The sequence below is a fragment of the Clarias gariepinus genome, chromosome 20 (assembly GCF_024256425.1).
Source record: "Clarias gariepinus isolate MV-2021 ecotype Netherlands chromosome 20, CGAR_prim_01v2, whole genome shotgun sequence".
Taxonomy (NCBI): domain Eukaryota; kingdom Metazoa; phylum Chordata; class Actinopteri; order Siluriformes; family Clariidae; genus Clarias; species Clarias gariepinus.
In genome coordinates, this window is record NC_071119.1 from 23,034,907 (window position 1) to 23,059,588 (window position 24,682).

The 24,682-nt window shown below is 42.2% G+C and overlaps 1 protein-coding gene across 1 annotated transcript in view; it reads left to right on the forward strand.

The window, feature by feature from the left end:
* The window catches only part of lrba (LPS responsive beige-like anchor protein), a 225,622-nt gene that overhangs the window by 165,944 nt on the left and 34,996 nt on the right, over nucleotides 1-24,682 (forward strand). The window contains exons 44-46 of the mRNA XM_053479877.1: nucleotides 5,626-5,766; nucleotides 8,512-8,631; nucleotides 14,999-15,151. Of these exons, the coding sequence (XP_053335852.1) occupies nucleotides 5,626-5,766; nucleotides 8,512-8,631; nucleotides 14,999-15,151 (414 nt within the window). The remainder of the gene's footprint in view (nucleotides 1-5,625; nucleotides 5,767-8,511; nucleotides 8,632-14,998; nucleotides 15,152-24,682) is intronic.

A 24,682-nucleotide genomic window follows, 5' to 3' on the forward strand; every position in this document is an offset into this window, starting at 1 on the left:
ACATGAGCACACACACGAGCACACACACACGCACACACACACACACACAGAATGAAGTCAGTGTGTAACGGTTTTGTCCTCAGGATGTTTGTTGGCTTTGTGTTTGTGCTGCATTTTGTCCACTACACTGAAAAACAAACCAAAACAAGTCCAAATCTCACTTTCTCTCTCTTTACGTTCTTGTTTCTCTCTCTCTCTCTCTCTCTCTCTCTCTCTCTCTCACACACACACACACACACACACACACACACACACACACACACACACACACACACACACTCATCTTCGATGTCTCTCATCTTCTGGGTTTGACAGCTTCGCTTCTGTGTTCAGTCAAACCTTCAGCCCTGAGGGAGTGAGTGAGAATCAGAGACAGTCATAAAGAGAATGAGGAACAGTGTGTGTGGGTGTGTGTGTGTGTGTAGGAGCGTTTGTGTCTGAGTATCTCGGTCGTCTTTATTACTGCTGTTTTATTCACACTGTCGACACGACTGCTCTCGCTGTGACTACCCGAGCGTGCACTCATCTGTCTGTGTGTGTGTGTGTGTGTGTGTCTTTTTTTTCCCACCTTGCGTCTCTCTCTCTCTCTCTCTCTCTCTCTCTCTCTCTCTTTCTTGTCGAGTGTCATCGTTGCTTTGACAGAAACACGTCGCGCGTGACCTTTGACACGGCGAGTTGAAATTGCTGTAGACTCGGAGTGCCGCATCTCGGCGTCCCCGCGGGCCCAGAGCCCATGAATTTATGTTCTTGTCGTGTCCCGGCTGACTGTCTTATCATGACCTTTGACATCATTGTAGCACAGACACACACAGCTTCATACTGACTTCTCTTACCTGTAAGACTCCCGAAAACGCCCGACTCGGTTCAGTTGAATGACTGAACTCTTATTTAATTATTCATAATGAGGGCGTGGCTCATTTTACACTTTCACACGTGGCCGAATTCATGACCGTTAGATCGTAGGGAAATGGTCAGTACGGCTCACTGCGGGTCAGCTTCTTAAAAAAATACTAAATCTGGCCCCACACGTCACTAACTGAAAATCCAGTCCACTTAAATAGGGAAGATGAAGCGATTTGCTGTGATGAATGACGAGAATTCATCACAATCTGGATTTAAATGTTTATAAGAAGGATGTTCATAAGGAAAAGGCGTAAACATTAGGATCCGGGAGGTCACCGTGTTACAGCTGAGCTGTCAGGGCATGAAGGAATAATTTTATATGGTCCATGATGCAAAAAAAAAGGAGCAAGTGGGAAGTCTTTGCAAATTCTAGACAAGTCTTGATAGTGTCAATGTTAATAGTTGGTCCACAGTTTGTGATGGTTCTGCGTGGGGTTGGAACAGGTTTAGCAGAGTCAAAACAATTTGTGAGTACATCATAATGTTCCATAGCTTATGCAAAGCCGAAGACAGTTTGTAGATGATTAAAGCATCTGGGCGCTCTAGAACTAAATAAGAGGTGAATAAAAACTGACCCAGAACAGGATAAGTTCTGATCAAGGCCTTAAGAAATGACCAAGCGCTTAATAATTACTTACCAAAAACTGATACACTGACCCAGAACTACCAGCCAAGAACTTAATAAGAACTGACCAAGAACTCAAGAGCTCATCAGGAAGTAATGAATAACTAACAAAGAGCTTAAGAAATGACCAAGAACGTAATACATACTGTACTGACCAAGAACCGAATAAACATTGACCAAGAACTTAGTAATTACTGACCAAGAACTCAAGAGCTCATGAAGAAATAAACAACAACTTAATAAGTATTGTCCAAGAACTGACCAAGAACTCAAGAGCTCATCAAAGACTGAACAGCAACCTAAGAAGAATTGTCCAAGAACTGACCAAGAACTTAAGAAATGACCACAGACTTAATAAGTACTGACCAAGAATTGATTAAACAGTAAACCAGAACTGAAAAGGTTCTGACCAAGTACTTAAGAAATGACCAAGAACTAAATAAACACTGATCCAGAATTAAATAAGTTCTTAATAAGTTCTGACCATGACCTGAACAAGAACTTTATAAGTTCCGACCATGACTTGAACAAGTACTGGCCAAGAACTGACCAAGAACTCATCAAGAACTGACCAAGAACTTACGAAATGAGCATGTAGTTACTAAGAACTGAATAAACACTGATCCAGAATTAAATATGTTCTGACGAAGAATTTATGAAATACTGGCCAAATACTGACCAAGAATTCATCAAGAACTAAACAAGAACTGACTAAGAACTGACCAAGAACTAAATAAGAACTGACTAAGAATTTTGATCCAGGACAATCCAGCACACTCTAGATTTAAATTGAAGTGACTGTAATGGAGGCTTTGCTACGTAAGATCGTCAGTTTCCTATCAAGGCAATTTAATGGCGATTTAATTAGTGTGTTGTGGGACGTAATTAACACTTTATGGTTCAATCAGTGTGTAACACACAATCACTGCTACACACAGACACAGGGTTTCTTCTCTCTCTCTCTCTCTCTCTCTCTCTCTCTATACCCACCATGATATCATTACAGTAGTTATAGTAGGAAAGAGAGCGAGAGAAATGTGGGTGTGGGTGTGGTGTGTGTTGAGGATCACTGGACATGAGATGGGACATGAGGAGAGTTGAAAGGGTAGTGGAGGGGGGAGGACATGGGTAGAACGGGAAAAGGAAACAAGATGGTGGAATAAGATGGACTTTGAAGTGGTATCTATCGCTGAGGACACAGGAAATAGAAACAGGAAGTGGACAGGGAACAGGGTAACACAGCCGGAAAAGGAATAGGGGACAAGTGCAAAGCCCTAGAGAGGGGCTTCATGGGAAAAAAAAAGGAAAGGGGAGGGTGAGGACAGAATAAGGAAGAAATAAAAACCCAAAAGGGGACAGGAGGACAGGAGACGGGAATGAAGTGATAGAAGGAGAGATGAAAGAGGTGCGAAGGGAATGGGAAACAAGTGCACCCTAGGAAAGGAGAAAGGAGCCGAGACGTGAAAAGAGGATGTGGAGAAGAAGGAGACAGGGTGTAGTGGGGGGGTGGATAGGGCACAGGGGAAGAGGGGGAGTGAGAATGAGGACGGGACGAGTGCGGCAGATTTACAGCCCTGTCATCCTCCAGAGTCCCATCAGAGGCACGCTGCTAATTTAGGGGAGAAAACAATATGGAGGACTCCAGAGGCGTCTCTCTCTCTCTCTCTCTTCCTCTCTCTCACACACACACACACACACACACACACACACACACGGTGCGTGACATAGACGTTTTTTATCCCTCGCGCTCTTTTCTTTCCGTAATGAGGGCGCCGTTATTGCCCCAATAAATCAGACGGATCTCTGTAATGTTTAATTCAGCGTGTGTGTTCAGCTAGTGGCAGTGCGCTCACTGTGTCTCTGTCAGACACACACACACGCGCACGCACACACACTCAAGCTTCATCTTGAAGCCACCGTCTGTAGCCTATTACATCTAAATGACTGTAATCTGTTTGAGATCATAAATCCTCCATTAACGAAGATTTAATTAACACACAGTGGATTAGAATTAGCCTTTTATGGTTTCAATCTGATCGTGTGCTGCATAAGCACTCTCTTTCTCTCACACACACACACACACACACACACACACACACAATGGAAAGCCTGCTTTATGGCTGTATGCTAATCGATACAGGGCTGAATGATTGATCAGCTCTTCATGACGCGGCTACGGAGCGAGCGGATCGATCCATCTGCATCCCTCGCTCATTTTAAGGAAGGCCATCTTTCCATTAGATCAAAGCCGAGAGAGTGTGTGTGCGGGTCAGGAGTGCTCACTGGAGGGAAGTAATAAAGATCGAGCAGGACAATAAGCCGCTTTATAAACGAGAATTTAAATAATGGCTGCAGGATGTATCGGCGTTCGCGGATCGATGCGGCATTAATGCACGCGCGGTCGATGGCCTGATGGATTTTATTGCGGCTTTATGGAGAATTAGCCGCACACACACGCGCGCGCGCGCACGTACACCGGTGGGTTATTTGTGTCAGTCAGCTGCAGGGGGATTTTTATACAGAGCCGCGAGACGAGCGCGCGCCGTTAAATCAGAATAACATCATCCAATATTCATGTGGAAGCAATGCGGGGTTTTGCAGCTGCGAGGTGTGAATACTTTCTCTCAGCTCGGCTTGCTTTCGCGCTCCACTCACACGTACTAAAGACATCTGTACAAGAGAGTGTATATTTGTAAAAGTATAAAGACTAAAGAACTTTAAGTGATGTGTAAAGGAGGAAATGGGATAAAGGGGACATTAGGGAAAAGGACAGGATGGAGGAAGGGAATGAAAGAATGTGAAGTGAACAAGTGCAAAGAAGGGAAGAGGTGAGAGAAGCAGTGAGGATGTGAGCGAGGGAGAGGAAAGTGGACTTCCGTAGTCCCCTCGACAAGGTGTCTGGGGGTTCAGGAGACAAGGGGACGAGGGTACGAGCAGAAGATAAGGGAAGATAATCAAGGGAAAGGGATTATTAGAATGAGGGAAGATGTAAAGCATGAATGGATGAGGAGAAAGTGGGACAAGTGGACAGGAAGGGGGTGAAAACAAAGGGTTAAAGGAAAAAGACTAGAAGTGAGAAAGAGAGGAATGAATAGGGTGGAAGGAGGAAGTAAAATTTAAAGGGTTAAGACAAGAGGACAGGAACATGAAGAGGCGAAGGACAGGAAGTGGAAAAGGGAAGAAGGTAGGAAAAGTGGGGTTGAGGAAAGACAGGAATAGGGTGGAGGAAAGGAGATAGGTTAAAGAGGTCAAGAGGTTAAGGGAAGGAAGGTAGGACTTGAGGGAGTGAGGAAGGAGGACAGGAAGACGGGAAATGCAGTGGGATACGACAGGAAGTGGACAAGGGAATGAGGGAAGGAGTAAGCAAAAAGGTAAGAAGAGGGAGAGAAAGAAAAGGAGGTGGGACGGAGGGAAAACATGGTATCTGTGCTAAAAAGTGTATCTATCCACAGAACGGTAGGTGGAAGAGGTGAATTTATATTTTGTTTTTTCATTATACTTAACGCTTCCTATCTCCCGATTCATGTTCTGTTTTTATACACATTAATATATTTTTATCAGATGAAAAGAAACACATTTGCTTAATGCAGTTTCACGCCCTTTTATGTCCGTAGTGTCCGTTATTTTTTAATTTTTTAAATTCAAATCTTTCAACGGTCTTAACTGTCACTCAGATTTAAATTTCACATGTGCATCTATGTTAAATTAACTTGAAAAAGATCTTTCTAAAAATAGTGGATTGTTAAGATACAGCAACTTGGATTTGACATGGTTACAGACACTACAGATTTTATTCAATTTTATTTGCTTTTTAATCTTTCAACCAAAAAAAAACAAAAAAAACAGTTTATGCAGCAATTCTTAGACAGCTGCACCAATTTCATCTTCAAAGCATGTGCATTTTAAATCGTTGTTGTTTGAAGCGAGACAGAATAAATCTGAAAAACGAAATCATCTCCCCAAAAAAGGACGACTTGAAATTTTTAGGGAAGCAAGATTGGTCAGTTCAGATGGATATGGAGTGTAAATCTGATCTCTCTCTCTCTCTGTCTCTCTCTCTCTGTCGCTCTCTCTCTGTCTCTCTTTCTGTCTCTCAGCCGATCGGAGCCCTGAACCCAAAGAGAGCCGCTTTCTTCTCCGAACGCTATGAATCCTGGGAAGACGAGCAAGTCCCCAAATTCCACTACGGCACACACTACTCCACGGCCAGCTTCACCATGATGTGGCTCCTGAGGATCGTGAGTTCTACACACACACACACACACACATACACACGTCTGTCTATTATAAACCCATTGTTATAGTTTTATGTTAGGATATTTGCCTGTTAGTTGATCTGATGGCGCGTAATTAGCGTCGTCCTCCCCGTTACATCATCGCTCCACCCCGACTACACGCCGTCATAACGCTTCACGTCCTCCTTCTCTTTTTTTAAATGCCCGCTCTTATTTTATTTTATGATTCGTACTAAGGCGCATGACAGCTAATTGCCCCGTATAATCCTGTGAGTGTGTGTGTGTGTGTGTGTGTGTGTGTGTGTGTGTGTGTGTCGGAGTGATTTATGCCATGCTGAGTTATAGGCCTTATCTCCATGCTAACAAATGCAGCGTGCATTTTTCATCTCTCCCTCCACGTCCCGCACACAAAGGGACGAGACTGCAGACATGTCTGTGTGTCTCTCCAGGATAGAATTACACACAAAACAGGCGCTTATTATTTAACATTAAACCACACACACACTGCAGAAAAGAATTCCAATTCCGCAGATTTTGTGCACAATAAACATTTTTACTCAAAAATAAAATCATCTTGTTTCACAATCAAATGTAATTTCTTCTTTTAAATATCGATTATTAAAATTTTCTGATCGGAAAAAACCTCAGGAACGCCAGGAATGTTGAAGGTAGATCTTCCAGGAAAATAATATTAAACCAAAGAAAATCCTAAGAAAATCAGGAATTTTATGGAGAGAGCAAAAAAATGTTTGGAGGAACGTTTCAGGAGTGTTTGGGAAATCTGTTAGTGAGGAATGTTAGAGGGACGTTTACGGAGTGTTCAGGAATTTGGAACTTTTTTATGGAATATCAGGGATTGACTGATCTTTAGGAATGTAGTCTTTTAACATCGGTCTAAATATTTATATTAATGTTAAAAGAATTTAAAGAATACATTCATTAGACTTTAATAGATAAGACTAGATCGATTAAATTTGATTAGACAAAATTTATCAGAAATTTAGTTTTACACTTCGTAAGAAGTGTTTCAAAATAGTGTTTTGTTTTTTTTACTTGTAATGTAATATGTAATGTGTTAATTTTCAGTAACTTAACAGGAACTCTAGTTCAGGAACTCTAACGCAGTCCAGGAATGCTAACATAGTTCAGGAACTTTCATGCAGTTCAGGAACTCACAGGCAGTTTAGGAACTCTAACGCAGTTCCGGAACTCCTACACAGAGAGTTCAGGAATTCCTACACTGTTCAGGAACTCATACGCAGTTCTGGAACTTTTATGCGGTTTTGGAACTTTTATGCGGTTCAGGAACTCTTATGTACTTACTCACAGGTAGTTTAGGAACTCTAACGCAGTTCCGGAACTCCTACACATTTCAGGAACTCCTACACAGTTACGGAACTCTTATGCAGTTTAGGAACTCTTAAGCGGTTCAGGAACTTACAGGCAGTTCAGAACCTCCTACACAGTTCCGGAACTCTCAGGAAGTTCTGGAAATCTCAGGCAGTTCTGAAACTCTGACAGTTCTGGAACTCTTACACAGTTCAGAAACTTTGATGCAGTACAGAAACTCTCACACATTTCAGGAACTCTTTAGCGGTTTAGAAACTCTCAAGCAGTTCAGGAATTCTCATGTAGTTCAGGAACTCTCATGCACTTCGGGAACTCTAACGTGATTCAGGAACTCTCGGGCAGTTAAAAGAAGTTAAGCGTATTAGACTTTTACAAAGTTGTTTTATCATAGTGTCAGAATAAGCAGTTTCACACAAAACATAGCTGTTTCTGAGAATTTTTTATTTCTTGTAATGTAATGTGTTTTCTAAGATGTGTGTGTGTGTGTGTGTGTGATCCCTAAAGAAATTAGACATCAAGGGCACAAGGGACGAAGGATATAAAAAAAAAAACTGAAACACGACCGTTTACCACACAATAGTTTTCCTTAGGAAATTTTTCCGTTGTTAAAACTGGCATTGTTAGGTTTATACATTTACAATGGGTATAAAATCAATGGTGTGTGTGTGTGTGTGTGTGTACAGTGTGTGTTGTGTGTATATAAAGTGTGTGTGCAGCAGGGGAACTCTAAAGACTATAATTGCTATACTATGTCGTTTTCATGGTCGCTTCCTGCGGAGGCACGACATTGATCCCTCCCATTATTATCAGGATTATACTAAAGCCTCTCCAGTGAACAGCCTCAGTGCGGCCACTTCATCACACACACACACACACACACACACACACACACACACTGAGGAGAGGGGCGCTAGGTTTGTTTCATCAGCCTCTGTGTAATTAGAGTCGTTTATTTCCAGCAGTGAATTGCAGTCTAATTAAAACTGCCGGACACACGGTGCGTTATTATCCATGCGGCTGTGTTTCATTTCTCTGCAGGTCTATAGGGGACAAAGCAAAGGGGGTAAGGGTTTGAGACAGGCGAGGACAGGAAGTGGATATTGTGTTAGTATTGCATGTCTTTGTGGTGATTATAAAATGTGAGATTTATGTGCAGAAAAGACAAAGGGTAGGGAGACAGAGAATTAAACAGGGGACAGCTGAAAAGGGAAACAAGTGGACAGAGTATGAAAGGACAAGAAGTGGACTTGAATGCATTTGAGACAGAGCAGTTAATTTATATTTAATGGGAATATTGAAGGAATCGAAGGTAAGGGAGTTAGAGGGTAGGGTTATGTTTTGTGTGTGTGTGTGTGTGTGTGTGTGTGTGTGCTGATGATGATGTTCGTGTCCCCACAGGAGCCGTTCACTACGTTCTTCCTCAACTTCCAAGGAGGGAAGTTTGATCATGCAGACCGAACCTTCTCCTCCGTCGCCAGAGCCTGGAGGAACTGTCAGAGAGACACGTCTGATGTGAAGGTATGTATACACACACACACACACACACCCACTCACACACATAATAGCCTTTTTTAATTGGCTATTACATTAAATATCATGCATTTTATTAAAATATATAAAAAATAAAGATGCAGCGATCTACAACTTTACATACAGAAACTCTCACGCATATCAGGAACTCTCATAAAGTACAGGAACTCTCATAAAGTACAGGAACTCTTATGCAGTTCAGAAACTCTCATGCAGATCAGGAAATTTAGCAGCTCAGGAACTCATACAGTTCAGGAACTCTCACGCAGATCAGGAACTCTAATGCAGTTCAGGAACACTTATAAAGGTTTAGGAACTCTCACGCAGCTCAGAAATTCTTTTTAGGAACTTTCATGCATTTCAGGAACTCTTTTCAGGAACTCTTACGCAGTGCAGAAACTCTAATGCAGTTCAGGAACTTTTATAAAGTTTAGGAACTCTCATGCAGCTCAGAAACTCTTTTCAGGAACTCTCACGCAGTTCAGGAAATCTCACGCAGTTCAGGAACTCTAATGCAGTTCAGGAACTTTAATGCAGTTCAGGAACTCTCATAAAGTTTGGGAACTCTCATAAAGTTCAGAAATTCTTATGCAGTTCAGGAAATTTAACAGTTCAGGAACTCTTATGGAGTTCAGGAACTCTTACACAAGTCAGGAACTCTTTTCAGGAACTCTCATGCAGATCAGGAACTCTCATGCAGATCAGGAATTCTTATGCAGTTCAGGAACTCTCACGCAGATCAGGAACTCTAATGCAGTTCAGGAACTCTTATAAAGTTTAGGAACTTTCACACAGCTCAGAAATTCTTTTTAGGAACTTTTATGCAGTTCAGGAACTTTCACACATTTCAGGAACTCTTTTCAGGAACTCTCACACAGTTCAGGAACTCTCACACAGTTCAGGAACTCTCACACAGTTCAGGAACTCTAGTGCAGTTCAGGAACTCTAGTGCAGTTCAGGAACTCTTAAAAAGTTCGGGAACTCTCATAAAGTTCAGAAACTCTTATGCAGTTCAGGAACTCTGTTCAGGAACTCTCAGGCAGTTCAGGAACTCTTTTCAGGAACTTTCCCGCAGTGCAGAAACTGTAATGCAGTTCAGGAACTCTCCATAGATCAGGAACTCTCACGCAGCTCAGGATCTCTTTTCAGGAACTCTCACGCAGTTCAGGAACTCTTTTCCAGGAACTCACGCAGTTCAGGAACTCTTAGAAATCCTTTTTTTTTTTTTTATTTCTGACAAGGATGCTGTACATATAAGTCACATATTATGCATTTAAATGCAGCCATAAAAGAAGACTTTTACACACACACACACACACTCACACACACCCCAACTTCCTGTCAATCAGATTTTCAGTTGTGTTTGGTTTTCCTCTCGTGTTCCTCCAATATGGCCACAATTACATGATTAGACCTGAGCACGCTTCCTCTCTGTAACCGGAGCTCAGTGTGGGGCAACGAGCATGGCTTTCTGCCCTTCCATAAACACACACGCACGCACACACACACACACAAATTCATGCTTCATAATCACACACACTAACACACACTCTCCTATGCAGGTATGCTCACAGCCAATCCATGTCACACTACCTTGAAAGCGTCAAGCTTCACTGATCAAAGCCAACAGAACTTTTTCCAACCTTGACATGAACCTTGGATCGCTTCACTTTTTTCATCACACACACACACACACACAGAGAGAGAGAGACCCTAACCGAATAACCTATAACAAGTGCTTATACCTCTTAAAGTACTCATTACGGCACGCGGACAGGACGTCAGGACGTCAGGAAGGGTGCTTGATTGCACTCCTTGGATAGTAAAACATGCATCTCGTGTTACACACTAACAGCTGATTAAAGACAAAAACACACATCACACACTGTCAGAGTGGATTAGTGTAACACCGTGACACACACTTACAAGTGAAAGAACTTGAGCTGAGTGGAAAATGTTAAAAGCCCTCCAAATTGGCTTTATTTAATTAGGATCACATCTTTATTTCACTTTTACAGATGACTGACATAATGAATCATAAGAGCTATAGGCAGTACAGTAGTTGCTGTCACAGCTATAGTCATTACCGTAATCACTGTCACAGCTATAGTCATTACCGTAATCACCGCCACAGCTATTGTCATTACCGTAATCACTGTCACAGCTATTGTCATTACCGTAATCACTGTCACCGCTATTGTCATTACCGTAATCACTGTCACACCTATAGTCATTACCGTAATTACTGTCACAGCTATAGTCATTACTGTAATTACTGTCACAGCTATAGTCATTACTGTAATCACTGTCACAGCTATAGTCATTACCGCAATCACTGTCACAGCTATAGTCATTACCGTAATCACTGTCACAGCTATAGTCATTACCGTAATCACCGTCACAGCTATTGTCATTACCGTAATCACTGTCACAGCTATTGTCATTACCGTAATCACTGTCACACCGATAGTCATTACCGTAATCACTGTCACACCGATAGTCATTACCGTAATCACTGTCACAGCTATAGTCATTACCGTAATCACCGTCACACCTATAGTCATTACCGTAATCACTGTCACAGCTATAGTCATTACCGTAATCCCTGTCACAGCTATAGTCATTACCGCAATCACTGTCACAACTATAGTCATTACCGCAATCACTGTCACAACTATAGTCATTACCGCAATCACCGTCACAACTATAGTCATTACCGCAATCACCGTCACAGCTATAGTCATTACCGTAATCACCGTCACAGCTACCGTCATTACCGTAATCACCGTCACAGCTATTGTCATTACCGTGATCACTGTCACAGCTATTGTCATTACCGTAATCACTGTCACACCGATAGTCATTACCGTAATCACTGTCACACCGATAGTCATTACCGTAATCACTGTCACACCGATAGTCATTACCGTAATCACTGTCACAGCTATAGTCATTACCGTAATCACTGTCACAGCTATAGTCATTACCGCAATCACTGTCACAGCTATAGTCATTACCGCAATCACTGTCACAGCTATAGTCATTACCGTAATCACCGTCACACCTATAGTCATTACCGCAATCACCGTCACAGCTATAGTCATTACCGTAATCACCGTCACAGCTATTGTCATTACCGTAATCACCGTCACAGCTATTGTCATTACCGTAATCACTGTCACAGCTATTGTCATTACCGTAATCACTGTCACACCGATAGTCATTACCGTAATCACTGTCACACCGATAGTCATTACCGTAATCACTGTCACAGCTATAGTCATTACCGTAATCACTGTCACAGCTATAGTCATTACCGCAATCACTGTCACAGCTATAGTCATTACCGCAATCACTGTCACAGCTATAGTCATTACCGTAATCCCTGTCACAGTTATTGTCATTACCACAATTACTGTCACAGCTATAGTCATTACCAAAATCACTGTCACAGCTACCGTCATTACTGTACTCAGTCATTAACGCAATAGTGGTTACAGCTATACTTATCATCGTAGTCGCTGTCACAGATTTACTCAATGCCGTAATCACTGTCACAGCTATTGTCATTACCGGAATCACTGTCACAGCTACCGTCATTACTGTACTCAGTCATTAACGCAATAGTGGTTACAGCTATACTTATCATCGTAGTCGCTGTCACAGATTTACTCATTGCCGTAATCACTGTCACACCGATAGTCATTACTGTAATCACTGTCACAGCTATAGTCATTACCGCAATCACTGTCACAACTATAGTCATTACCGCAAACACTGTCACAACTATAGTCATTACCGCAATCACTGTCCCAACTATAGTCATTACCGCAATCACTGTCACAGCTATAGTCATTACCGTAATCACTGTCACACCTATAGTCATTACCGTAATCCCTGTCACAGTTATTGTCATTACCACAATCACTGTCACAGCTATAGTCATTACCAAAATCACTGTCACAGCTACCGTCATTACTGTACTCAGTCATTAACGCAATAGTGGTTACAGCTATACTTATCATCGTAGTCGCTGTCACAGATTTACTCATTGCCGTAATCACTGTCACAGCTATAGTCATTACCGAAATCACTGTTAGGTATAGTCATCAACGTAGTCACTGTAACTATAATGATTATAGCTGTAACACTGACTAAGCTAATGAATACATACTGTAGTCCCTGTCACAGCTATTGTCGTTACCGTAATTACTGTACTCTGTCACAGGTATAGTCATTACCGCAATAGTTGTTACAGCTATACTTATCATTGTAGTCACTGTCACAGATTTACTTATTACCATAGTCACTGTCATAGCTATAGTTATTACCGTAATCACTGTGACAGCTATTGTCATTACCGAAATCACTGTTAGTTATAGTCATCACCGTAGTCACTGTAACTACAATAATGATTATAGCTGTAACACTGACTAAGCTAATGACTAGATACCGTAGTCACTGTCATAGCTATAGTCATTACCGTAATCACAGTTACAGCTATAGTAATTACTGTAATCGCTGTCACAGCTATAGTCATTACCGTAATTACAGTTACTGCTGTAGTCATTACTGTAATCACCATTACAGATGATCATTACCCTAATCAGTGTAACTACAGAAATGGTTATAGCTGTAACAATGTCTAAGTTAATGCCTGTGTACCGTAATCACTGTCACAGCTATAATCATTACTGTAGTTTCTGTTATGGATATAGTCATTACTGTAATTACTGTCTAAATATAATTATGCTTATGTATATGAACAGTATTTTGGGCCTCATGGTTGTATAATTTAAACCAGGTAATGAACACAACAATACTTCAACCTGTTATTATTATTTTCTTCTACGAACGAAATGAATTCTTTTCAAGGCAAAATATCGTTCACAAAACCGTTTAGAAAAAAATGGTTGGTCTCCACCCAGTCCAGCTTCAGGGTAGCCTCTGACCCCCGACCTCTGCCCTTGAGCACTAGCGTTAGCATTAGCACCATAAGTTTTGCCCTTAGGGGGATTAGATAGGCTCTAAACCGGGGCGAAGGGGATCTCCTCTCCACTGACCCACAGCACGACAGGATTTTGCATTGCAAGTCTTCACCTCTGACCCTTTGTGCTTAGGGGCCACTGCACATAATAGGTCCTTGTAAAGAACCCCCCCCAACCCACCCCTGCCGCCTTTTCTCCACCGCACTACTCACCCCGGTGGCACGTTGCCAGCCAAACGAGGTAAATTTACAGAGGGGCGCCTGGTGCCATCGTAAAGCAGTGACCTTTTTGTTTTAAAGGCGTTCTCATTTTTTAGGCGATGACCTTTTTAGTTTTTACTCACAGAACACAGAAACAAGGGAAGTAAAAAAAAAAAAAAAGCGAGCACTAGCTGGGTTTGTTTGTACGTCTAATTAGCCGCTGTCTCGCTCCTGTGAAGTGCCGAACAAGAGGTCATTCAAACAAACAAAGCCAAAACTAACAGCGGGATTAGCTGCTGCTGTTACACCACATTCGGGTACACGGCGTTCTGCTTTCTGCGTCTTGTAAAACTTCACAAGCTCGTTATTTCCTTCCATTTTTAGATCCACTTTTATAAACTGTAATATATTTTGCGACTGTAGAAAGTTTCATATTTTAAAAGCTATTTTCAGAAGCTCATTATTTTCATGCCACTGAGTATCTGCTAAACTCATTAAAAACTCTTCCTAAATTATATTTTTGTAGCTTTCTAAACCAGACGTTCCCCCAATATATATAATTTTTCTTTTTTTTTGTGAAGCTCCCTTTTTTTTTTTTTTTTTAAAGAAATTACAGTTACTCTAAAGTTATTTGCCGAGTGACAAATTAAAGGAAAAACCAACATGATTAAAGACAAAACAGCGAAATTATTCGAACGATTAGCTTCATTGTTCTGCGTGTCAGTGGAGCGGCGCTAGCCTGATGAATGCTGTACTTTCAAAAGATCCGCCGTCTGCCGTTTTCACTGATGATGAACAAGACACTATTTAACACCGAGCTCACAAGTTGTAGAGTGAACTACTGTTATCATTTTTATCTTGTGATTGGCACATATGGGGGGGCGGAGTCTTCCCGGAATAAACCACGCCCTTTTAGAAGTGAAACGTTTCTCATCTTAGAATGAAGGCGACTAGACGGTGTGTTTGTACGGTAGATAAATAAATGGTGTGTGAGACTGTTACAGACAGTACCTACCGGGTTTCTGTCGTAGTTTTTATGACGAATGTCCCAATTCACTGTGAAACACACACACACACACACACTCACTCACTTAGAAGACCATTGTTATGATTAAAAGATGAGAAGAGTGGAATATAAAGCACTTCTTCCTGTCCTTCTCTCTGCAGGAGCTGATCCCCGAGTTCTTCTACCTGCCAGAGATGTTCATTAACGCTAACGACTATAATCTGGGAGTGATGGATGATGGGACTGTGGTGTGTGATGTCGAGCTGCCGCCGTGGGCAAAGAGTCCGGAGGACTTTGTTCGCATCAACCGCATGGTATATATTCACACACACGCACGCACGCACACACACACACACACACACATGCGCGCGCACAGGTCACAGACATAAACACACACTCTTGCTAATGGCATTGCTACTTTGATGACTAGCAATTAATCACTAATTGATCACTATATCACTGTCACTGGGATAAAACATTCTCATTGGACAGCTGTGCTAGTCTCAGCCAATCAGATGCTCTGTTCTTAAATATTCATTATCATGTTAAAAGGGTGTGGATTTTAACGATCGGGTCACGGTCACATTTGCACCACGCTTTCTTTCTGTCAAGTGTGTGTGTGTGTGAGAGGTGACCTGTTTCACTGCATCATTATAGAGCCGATGTGACTGTGACTCCCTCATTAATCACCACTGCGTGGGTTTGTCACACAAACGCAGAACCCCCAAACACACACATGCGCACACAAATGACGGAACCCCCAACACACAGCTGCTGGACACCGGCATGCAGGAATAGTAAAGGAACACGGTCATTACGCTCAGGGAGCTGTGTATGATCAGTTTTGGGAGTGGTAGAGTGCTACGGTTGCCCTGGCAACAGGTCACGCCTACTAACAGCAAGATGATCATCATCAGATATATCTTTATGTCTAAACCTCCCTGTTCTGTCTCTAAACGGCTGTTTTTTAGAACCTTCCAATTTCTAAACTAGTACTGTAGCTCCGCCCACTACACTAGAGTGTGTTCTTGTACTTAACAGCCCCACCCACTACTCTAGAAACCCTTTTATCACTCTAAAGCCCCACCCACTACACTAGAGAACCCTTTTATCACTCTAAAGCCCCACCCACTACACTAGAGAACCCTTTTATCACTCTAAAGCCCCACCCACTACACTAGAGAACCTTTTATCACTCTAAAGCCCCACCCACTACACTAGAGAACCCTTTTATCACTCTAAAGCCCCACCCACTACACTAGAGAACCTTTTATCACTCTAAAGCCCCACCCACTACACTAGAGAACCCTTTTATCACTCTAAAGCCCCACCCACTACACTAGAGAACCCTTTTATTACTCTAAAGCCCCACCCACTACACTAGAGAACCCATTTATTACTCTAAAGCCCCACCCACTACACTAGAGAACCTTTTATCACTCTAAAGCCCCACCCACTACACTAGAGAACCTTTTATCACTCTAAAGCCCCACCCACTACACTAGAGAACCTTTTATCACTCTAAAGCCCCACCCACTACACTAGAGAACCCATTTATTACTCTAAAGCCCCACCCACTACACTAGAGAACCCTTTTATCACTCTAAAGCCCCACCCACTACACTAGAGAACCCTTTTATCACTCTAAAGCCCCACCCACTACACTAGAAAAACCTTTTAATACTCTAAAGCCCCACCCACTACACTAGAGAACCCTTTTATCACTCTAAAGCCCCACCCACTACACTAGAGAACCCTTTTATTACTCTAAAGCCCCACCCACTACACTAGAGAACCCTTTTATCACTCTAAAGCCCCACCCACTACACTAGAGAACCCTTTTATCACTCTAAAGCCCCACCCACTACACTAGAGAACCCTTTTATCACTCTAAAGCCCCACCCACTACCCATGAGTGTGTGTCCCTAATCCACTCGAGTTATTTCCCCTACTCTAGTGCCCCACCCACTACACTAAAGTGTGTTCTCTTATTTTAGAATGCCACTCACTATATTACCTAAACTAATCGTACTATAGAACCCCATGTACTAAACTGCAAACTTTAGTCTTATTATAGAACACCAGCCCCTATACTAAAGAGACTTTCCGTCCTCCAGAACCCCGCCTACTTCGCATGAGAACCCCCTCTTATTCTAAAGCACAAGGCGTTACATCAGTCCCTCATACCCCTACGCACTGTCCTTCCATTTCCAGCGTTCCTTGGTGTTTACATATTTTTCTCCAAAAACGCTACTACATTCATCTGTATAGCCCCTCCCCTCCTCATGTGACAGCCCCACCCACGGCATCCCTGGCTTCATCTCCGCTTATCTATCTGTTTCTCTCTCAAAATGGGGTGTGTTCTAAAAGGACAGATTGTGATGTTGTACTTTGTGTGTGTGTGTGTGTGTGTGTGTGTGTGTGTGTGTGTGAGATGATGGATAGTTGGCATTAGGTGTAGTCAGCTGTGCAGCTCTGCTACAGAGGCAGATTTGTACGGAGACACACCCGCTGTCAGGCGCACATGGCTAATGGAGCAGCAGGACACGTACACGGTCATTTATGTCCTATAGATGATTAACAGCTAATTAAAGTGCAATCTGGACGACCGCGCTAAGTGCTGCTTGTAAAATTTACTGCACTCTCCAGAAACACGACGGGAGAGAGAGTGTGTGTGCGTGTTTGTGTGTGTGTGTGTAAGCACACATTCTTCATGTCTGTGTAACCTGATACTTAAGTATCAGAAAGGGTGTGAATTTTAAAAATGTGTAGTAGGTCAGTGAGCGCACACACACACACACACACACACACACAAACTGTTTGTGTAGTAGGGGATTATGGTGGATTTTAAACAGACTCCATCCTGAGACTGTTTTAAATCTGACTGTCTCTCTCTCTCTCTCTCTCTCTCTCTCTCTCTGACAGTAAGACCAGTGTGCTGATCTTGTTGATAATGACTTGAATCTGTTTATTGTCACAGTAACGTGAACATTCCTGTCCATTTGAGTATTTCTGTGTGTGTGTGTGTGTGTTTTTTGTGTGTCCACCTGTTTATTGTGAAATCCTGTGTGTGTATAGTTTTACAAAATTAGATTTCAAAACGTTTACGGATCCTCAGTGTAAAAGAACGTTTAGCACCATGAGTGTACTGCTCTAGAATTTTCATGATACAGAAAGTATTCGGAATCTTAATGGGGAAGGTTTGAAGCTCGTCCATGTTAAAGTTCTAGAAACGTTTCGCTACGATGATTTATACAATGTCTGCTGTGAATATTTTAATATACAGTACTGATTATAAAGTGTTTAGAATCTTCTACGTATGTAAAGTATTGTTTCTTCCAGCACTAAAATCCTGAGCATAAAGGTTCTAGAATCCAAAAGATAGAGGTTTCCGAGCTCACTCTGCCGTTTCTATTAATCCAATAATCATCAGTGTGAAGGCTTTAAAGTCCTCAGGATAAAGATCACACCACTCCTCAGCGTGGAGATTCTATCTGTTCTAGAATCTCTCTGAGAATACAGCTGTCCTCAGTACGAAGCTTCTAAAGGTTCTGCAGTCCTTAAGGTTTCAGCGATCATCAGAACAAAACTTTTAGTCATTCCCAACATTAATTCTCTATCAGTTCTAGACTTGAAGTTTATGGAAAACTCAGGATAACAATTGTTTCTCATGATCCTTAGTTAAAAAGTTATTTAGGATAAAGTTTTTATCCTGAAAAACTTTATTTTTAGGTTTAAGGTTCTAGAACCTTCGGGATAAAGAAGTAAGCCACTGTGATGTTTGTGTTCGCTCTAGAATCTGTAAGTTGAAAGGTCTAGTGTCCACAGAATAAAACGCGGAGACTCTAAATATTCTAGATGTGTTTTGGAATTTTAGATGATGAAGTCTCTAAAGATAGTGGAATCTTAAGATTAAGATTCTAGATTCCACAAAATAAAATCTCCAGCCATCACATGCGAGTGCAGGTTGTAGAGGTTAAAGCTTTCCATAGACTCTCTAAAGGTTCTAGACTTTAAAAAGAGATGGTTTTGGATTTCAAGTCTTACAGTCATCATTTGCATAGAGTCTCTAGGTTTCTAGATTTTTTATGCGAGAAGGCTGTAGATTTTTGGGGATAAGGCTTATAACCAACCTCAGCATAAGGTCTTTTGAAGTTTCTAAAGTTTGAAGAATCCTTAGGGTAAATGTTCTAGCTTCCACAGAATAAAGCTTACAGCAGTCCTATGCGTGGAGTTTCTAATGGTTCTATAATCTTAGGAGTGAAGGTTATAGATTTCATGGGCTAAACTTAATACCCATTATATATGTTATGTGAATCTTAAGCGCAAAGGTTCTAGATTTTAGGAGATACAACGTACAGCCATCATCTGCGTGGAGTTTCAGAAGGCTCTCTAATCTTAAAATTGAAGTTTTTAGATTCTAAGGAATAAAACGTACAGGCATCATCTCCGTGAAGTCTCCAAAAGTTCTTAAATTCAAGAACAAAGGTTCTAAAGTCTAGGGGATAAAGCTTACAGTCATCCTCAGCATAAAGTCTCTGAAGGTTCTAGCTTCTACAGAATAAATCTTACAGCAGTCATACAGTATGTGTAGAGTTTCTAATGGTTCTAATCTTAAAATTGAAGGCTCTAGACTCTAGGGAATAAAACATACAGCCATCCTCAGCATGAACTTTCTGATGGTTCAAGAATCCTTTGGTGGTTAAAATCAAGCAGCAGTCCTTAACTTATTTTTTAAAGTTTGAAAGTTCTAGAATTTTCAGCTTTAAGCATCCTCGACATGAGGTTTGGTTCTAGAACCCTGAGTCTGGTTGGAGGACTCTGTACGTGGCAGGTGTTTTTCAGAATCCAGTTCTCAGCCTGGTTTTAGTTAAGTTCTAGAAGTCAGTCAAGTTCTAAAATTTCCACTAGATCAGAAGCGTATGAATAATTAGAGTACTCTGGTGTTGCAGGACTTTTATGTGCAAAGGTTTGTGCCCCCTCATCTTTTCATCGAAAGCTTAAACCAGTACTTCTGTCTCATTAATCAATGAACCATGAAGGAACACGGTGCGATGTGAGCGTCTGGGTGCCGACCCCGACGCACTTGACTCGTACTGTAAAAAAGAGCCCTCGGTGTCCGGTTACACACACAGCTGCCTGTCTGAGCGCCGTGAAACCCGTCTCTCCTTCCCCGCTGACAGACGAGCGTCACTTTATTTTGAGTGGAGAAACGTTCTGTTCTCGGGCTCAGGGCGACGCCAGCTGTCTGCCCTGATCGGGTCGGGATCTCCCACGCCGGGTCGCGAGACATTCGGAGCGCCAGATGAGAGACACGAGACGAGTGCGCGCGGAATGAGGGACGATGATGTGGATGTGATACGGCTCGGATGATGTGAAGTAATGATCTCATCAGACGGACGCGTCCCGAACCGCGCCGCAGAGCCACGCTGCAGTGCTGAGCGATGGTGGTGTGAGGACGCTGCTCCAATATGCTTCTGGTCATGAATACGAAATAAATAGTGCACTAATTCATGTGTGTGCGTGTGTGTGTGTGTGCATCTTAGCCTTGAGTTTCCCCTTCACACTCGCTCACTCAAGCATGCCTCGGGAATAAAATAAAAGAGAAATTAATTTTCAGCATGGGTGCCAGCGGCGGCCTTTATTTCACCGTTTCCGTCTCTCTCTCCCTCTCTTTCTCTTCGCCTCTCATTTCTTCCGCAAGATTATGAGGTGAGGACGTCCATCCATCATGCAAGCCGGTGACCCTCGTCACACTCACCTGTGTGTGTGTTAATTCAATTTAATGCAGTGCGATTATCACTTTTCCTTCCCTCCATCTCTCTCTCTCTCGCTCTCTCTTACATACACCAGGACCAAGCCTCTAGACTAGCATGCTAACAGTTAGCGCTCTTATCCTCCATGCTGACAGCAGTGTGTTAGCGTGTCCCAGTGGAGCGCTGATACACACCACAGCTGTACAACACACACCAAACAGAATGAAAGCTAAATGTAAACTCTGACGGCCTTTAACCTTTTCTAAGAGGTCGGTGGTCTTCGGGCTGTGGGAAACCGGCGCGGGCCAGCGGAGTGTTACAGTACGGCGTGTGGTTTGGTACGCGTCCACAGGGAGCTGATGATGGGCTTTATGTGGCGTGTATACTGAGTGAGGTGTGTGGTTTGGGACTCAGCCACAGTGTGATTGTCCGTCATTACCTGATCTGGAGATTAGAGTCAGTTACCGCAGCAATTTATTCTACACACACACACACACACAAACAGACACACACACACACACAAATATCTAGCATAATAAATGGAAAGACAGATCTGGGAAGGGAGATACTTTGGTTAAATAAATGAAAGCTACAATTCTTTTGATTGTGTAAAGCTGCTTTGTGACAATGTTAATTGTTAAAAGCGCTAAACAAATAAAATAAATTGAATTGAATTGAACATGACAGAAAGGCAGATAGATAGATAGATAGATAGATAGATAGATAGATAGATAGATAGATGGATACAGAGTCACAGGCAGAGACAAAAACAAACAGATAGACAAAGACAGATAGATAGTCTCTACAGTAGATAGATAGATAGAGATGAAGATAGATAGACAGACAGACAGACAGATAGATAGATAGATAGACAGACACAGACAGATAGATAGATAGATAGACAGACACAGATAGATAGATAGATAGATAGATAGATAGATAGATAGATAGATAGATAGATAGATAGATAGATGGATATAGAGTCACAGGCAGAGACAAAAACAAACAGATAGACAAAGACAGATAGATAGTCTCTACAGTAGATAGATAGATAGAGATGAAGATAGATAGACAGACAGACAGATAGATAGATAGATAGACAGACACAGACAGATAGATAGATAGACAGACACAGATAGATAGATAGATAGATAGATAGATAGATAGATACATAGATAGATAGATAGATAGATAGAAAGGTAGGTAGGTAGATAGATAGACACACAGACAGAAAGATAGATAGATAGAGATGAAGATAGATAGATATATAGATAGACAGACAGATAGATAGATTGACAGACAGACACAGATAGATAGATAGATAGATAGATAGATAGATACATAGACAGACAGAGACATGGATAGATAGATAGGTAGGTAGGTAGGTAGGTAGGTAGATAAATAGACAGACAGGCAGAGACACAGACAGATAAGTAGGTAGATAGATAGACAGACAGACACAGACAGATAGATAGATAGATAGATAGATAGATAGATAGATAGATAGATAGATAGATGCAGAGACACAGGCAGAGACAAAAACAAACAGATAGATAGACAAAGACAGATAGATAGTCTCTACAGTAGATAGATAGAGATGAAGATAGATAGACAGATAGATAGACAGACAAACAGATAGATAGATAGATAGATAGATAGATAGATAGATTGACCGAGACATGGATAGACAGAAAGGTAGGTAGGTAGGTAGATAGACAGACACACAGACAGAAAGATAGATAGATAGATAGAGATATAGATAGATAGATAGATAGATAGATAGATAGATAGATAGATAGATAAATAGATAGATAGATAGATATAGATAGATAGATTGACAGACAGACACAGATAGATTGACAGACAGACACAGATAGATAGATAGACAGACAGACAGACAGACAGAGACACAGACAGATAAGTAGGTAGATAGATAGACAGACAGACAAAGACACAGACAGATAGGTAGGTAGGTACATAGATAGATAGATAGATAGATAGATAGATAGATAGATAGATAGATAGCATCGAAGGAGAACAGAAGAGGACCAAGTACTGAGCCTTGTGGGATGCCAGTGGAGAGTCTGCATGGAGCAGATGTGAATCCCGTCCATGTCACCTCATATCACACGCCTTCCAGGTAGAAGGCAAAGCAATGACTTCATCAACATCAGCACTGCAGTGGATGGACAGCAGAGTCGTGCGGTTGAGTGTGTCAGACGCTGCCGAAAGGTCGAGGAGGATGAGGGTTGATGACAGGTTGGTTAATCTAGCAGCATGTAGCTTCTCAGCGAAGGCCAGGAGGGCAGTCTCTGCGGATTGTGCCGCTTTGAAGAAGACTGGTTAGGATCTTGGAGGTTGTCCTGTGACAGACAGAGAGACAGTTGATTGTAGACAGTGTGTCAGAGGATTTAAGAAAGAGAGGAGAGAAGTGAAAGCGGTTCTTTAGGAGTAACCATGACTGTCTTACATGGAGTTTGTACGTAACCCAATAGCATGATGCCGTTTATGAGAACAGTTACGATAGATAGACAGATAGATAGATAGATAGATAGATAGATAGATAGATAGATAGATAGATAGATAGATAATGAAGTGGTATAATAATGCCTTCAGCATTCAATGCTTATCTTTTCGTCAAAAGTGTGTGTGTGTGTGTGTGTGTGTGTGTGTGTGTGTGTGTGTCAGTCAGTGATGTGAGTGCCACTCGATGTTCCCCAGTGCGGCTGTCTGTCTCACCTCACTCAGCTCTCTCTCAGCTCTCACACGATTGATTTGTTAAGTGTGTGTGTGTTGCTCTAAGACTTTAAAACAGTGTTAAACGGTGGCTAAAGAGCATCAGGGCTCGAGCTAATCCATCTCATAAAACACAGAGACGCCTGAGACACTCGTTAGGAGCTGGAGTGCGCTCTACACACTCTAGTGACCTCCAATAAAACATGCTACATGCCTTAACCCCTTACTCTCAGTTTAAGACAAGCAGACAGACAGGCAGATATGCAGATATGCAGACAGAAAGACCAGTAGATTGACGGATGGATGGATGGATGGATGGATAGATGGATGGACGGGCAGATATCCAGGCAGACAGACCAGCAGATGAACAGACAAGAGGGTTAGATATCCTGGCAGGTAGACAGACAGATGGGCAGATGTACGGGGAGATAGACAAATAGATATACAGAGGGGAAGATGTACATTTAGACAGACTGGCAGATAGACAGAGGAGAAATATCCAGGCAGGCAGACCAGCAGATAGACAGACAGAGGGGTAGATATCCAGGCAGACAGACTGGTGGGTAGACAGACAGGTAGACGGAGAGGTACAGTAGATATCCAGGCAGACACACCACCAGATAGATGGACACGGGGTAGATTTCCAGGCAGACAAACTGGCAGCTAGACAGACAGAGGTTGGGATATTTAAGCAGACAGACAGACAAGCAGATGGACAGACAGGGGGTAGAGTTCCAGGCAGACAGACCAGAATGTAAACAGATAGACAGACAGAGGGGGAGATATTTAGGCAGACATGCCAACAGATGGACAAACAAGAGGGGCAGATATCCATGCAGACGGACAGAAAGACCGTCAGACAGACAGGAGTCAGGGTAGTGGACCTGTACTGAAGGGATTGGACACATTTCATTGATGAGACCAGTGGTTCTGACATGATGGGGGAATTTATTTGTTCTCTGTCCGTCTCTGTCCATCAGAGAACGGGTTCTTGGTGTCTCTCTCTCTCTATGTCTCACTATTTCTCTCTTTATCCCACTCGGATTCTCTCTTACTCTCTGCATCTTTTGATACCTCGTTATGTCTGCCTCTTTATCCCTCTTTTTCTCTTCTGACTATTCTCCTCATTTTCTGTCGGCTCTCTTTTTTCTGTCGTTTGTTCCTGCTCTCTCTCTCTCTCTCTCTCTCTCTCTCTCTCTCTCAGCTCATTATGCGGATGCTCTGACCCCTTCGTTGTTCTGCGAGCAGCTCATCTCCAACCTCAATACACACTCTGATGTGCATTTAATACCAGTGCGTACCCCGTGTCAATCTGTGTATGTGTGTGTGTGTGTGAGAGAAGGCGTTTGATTG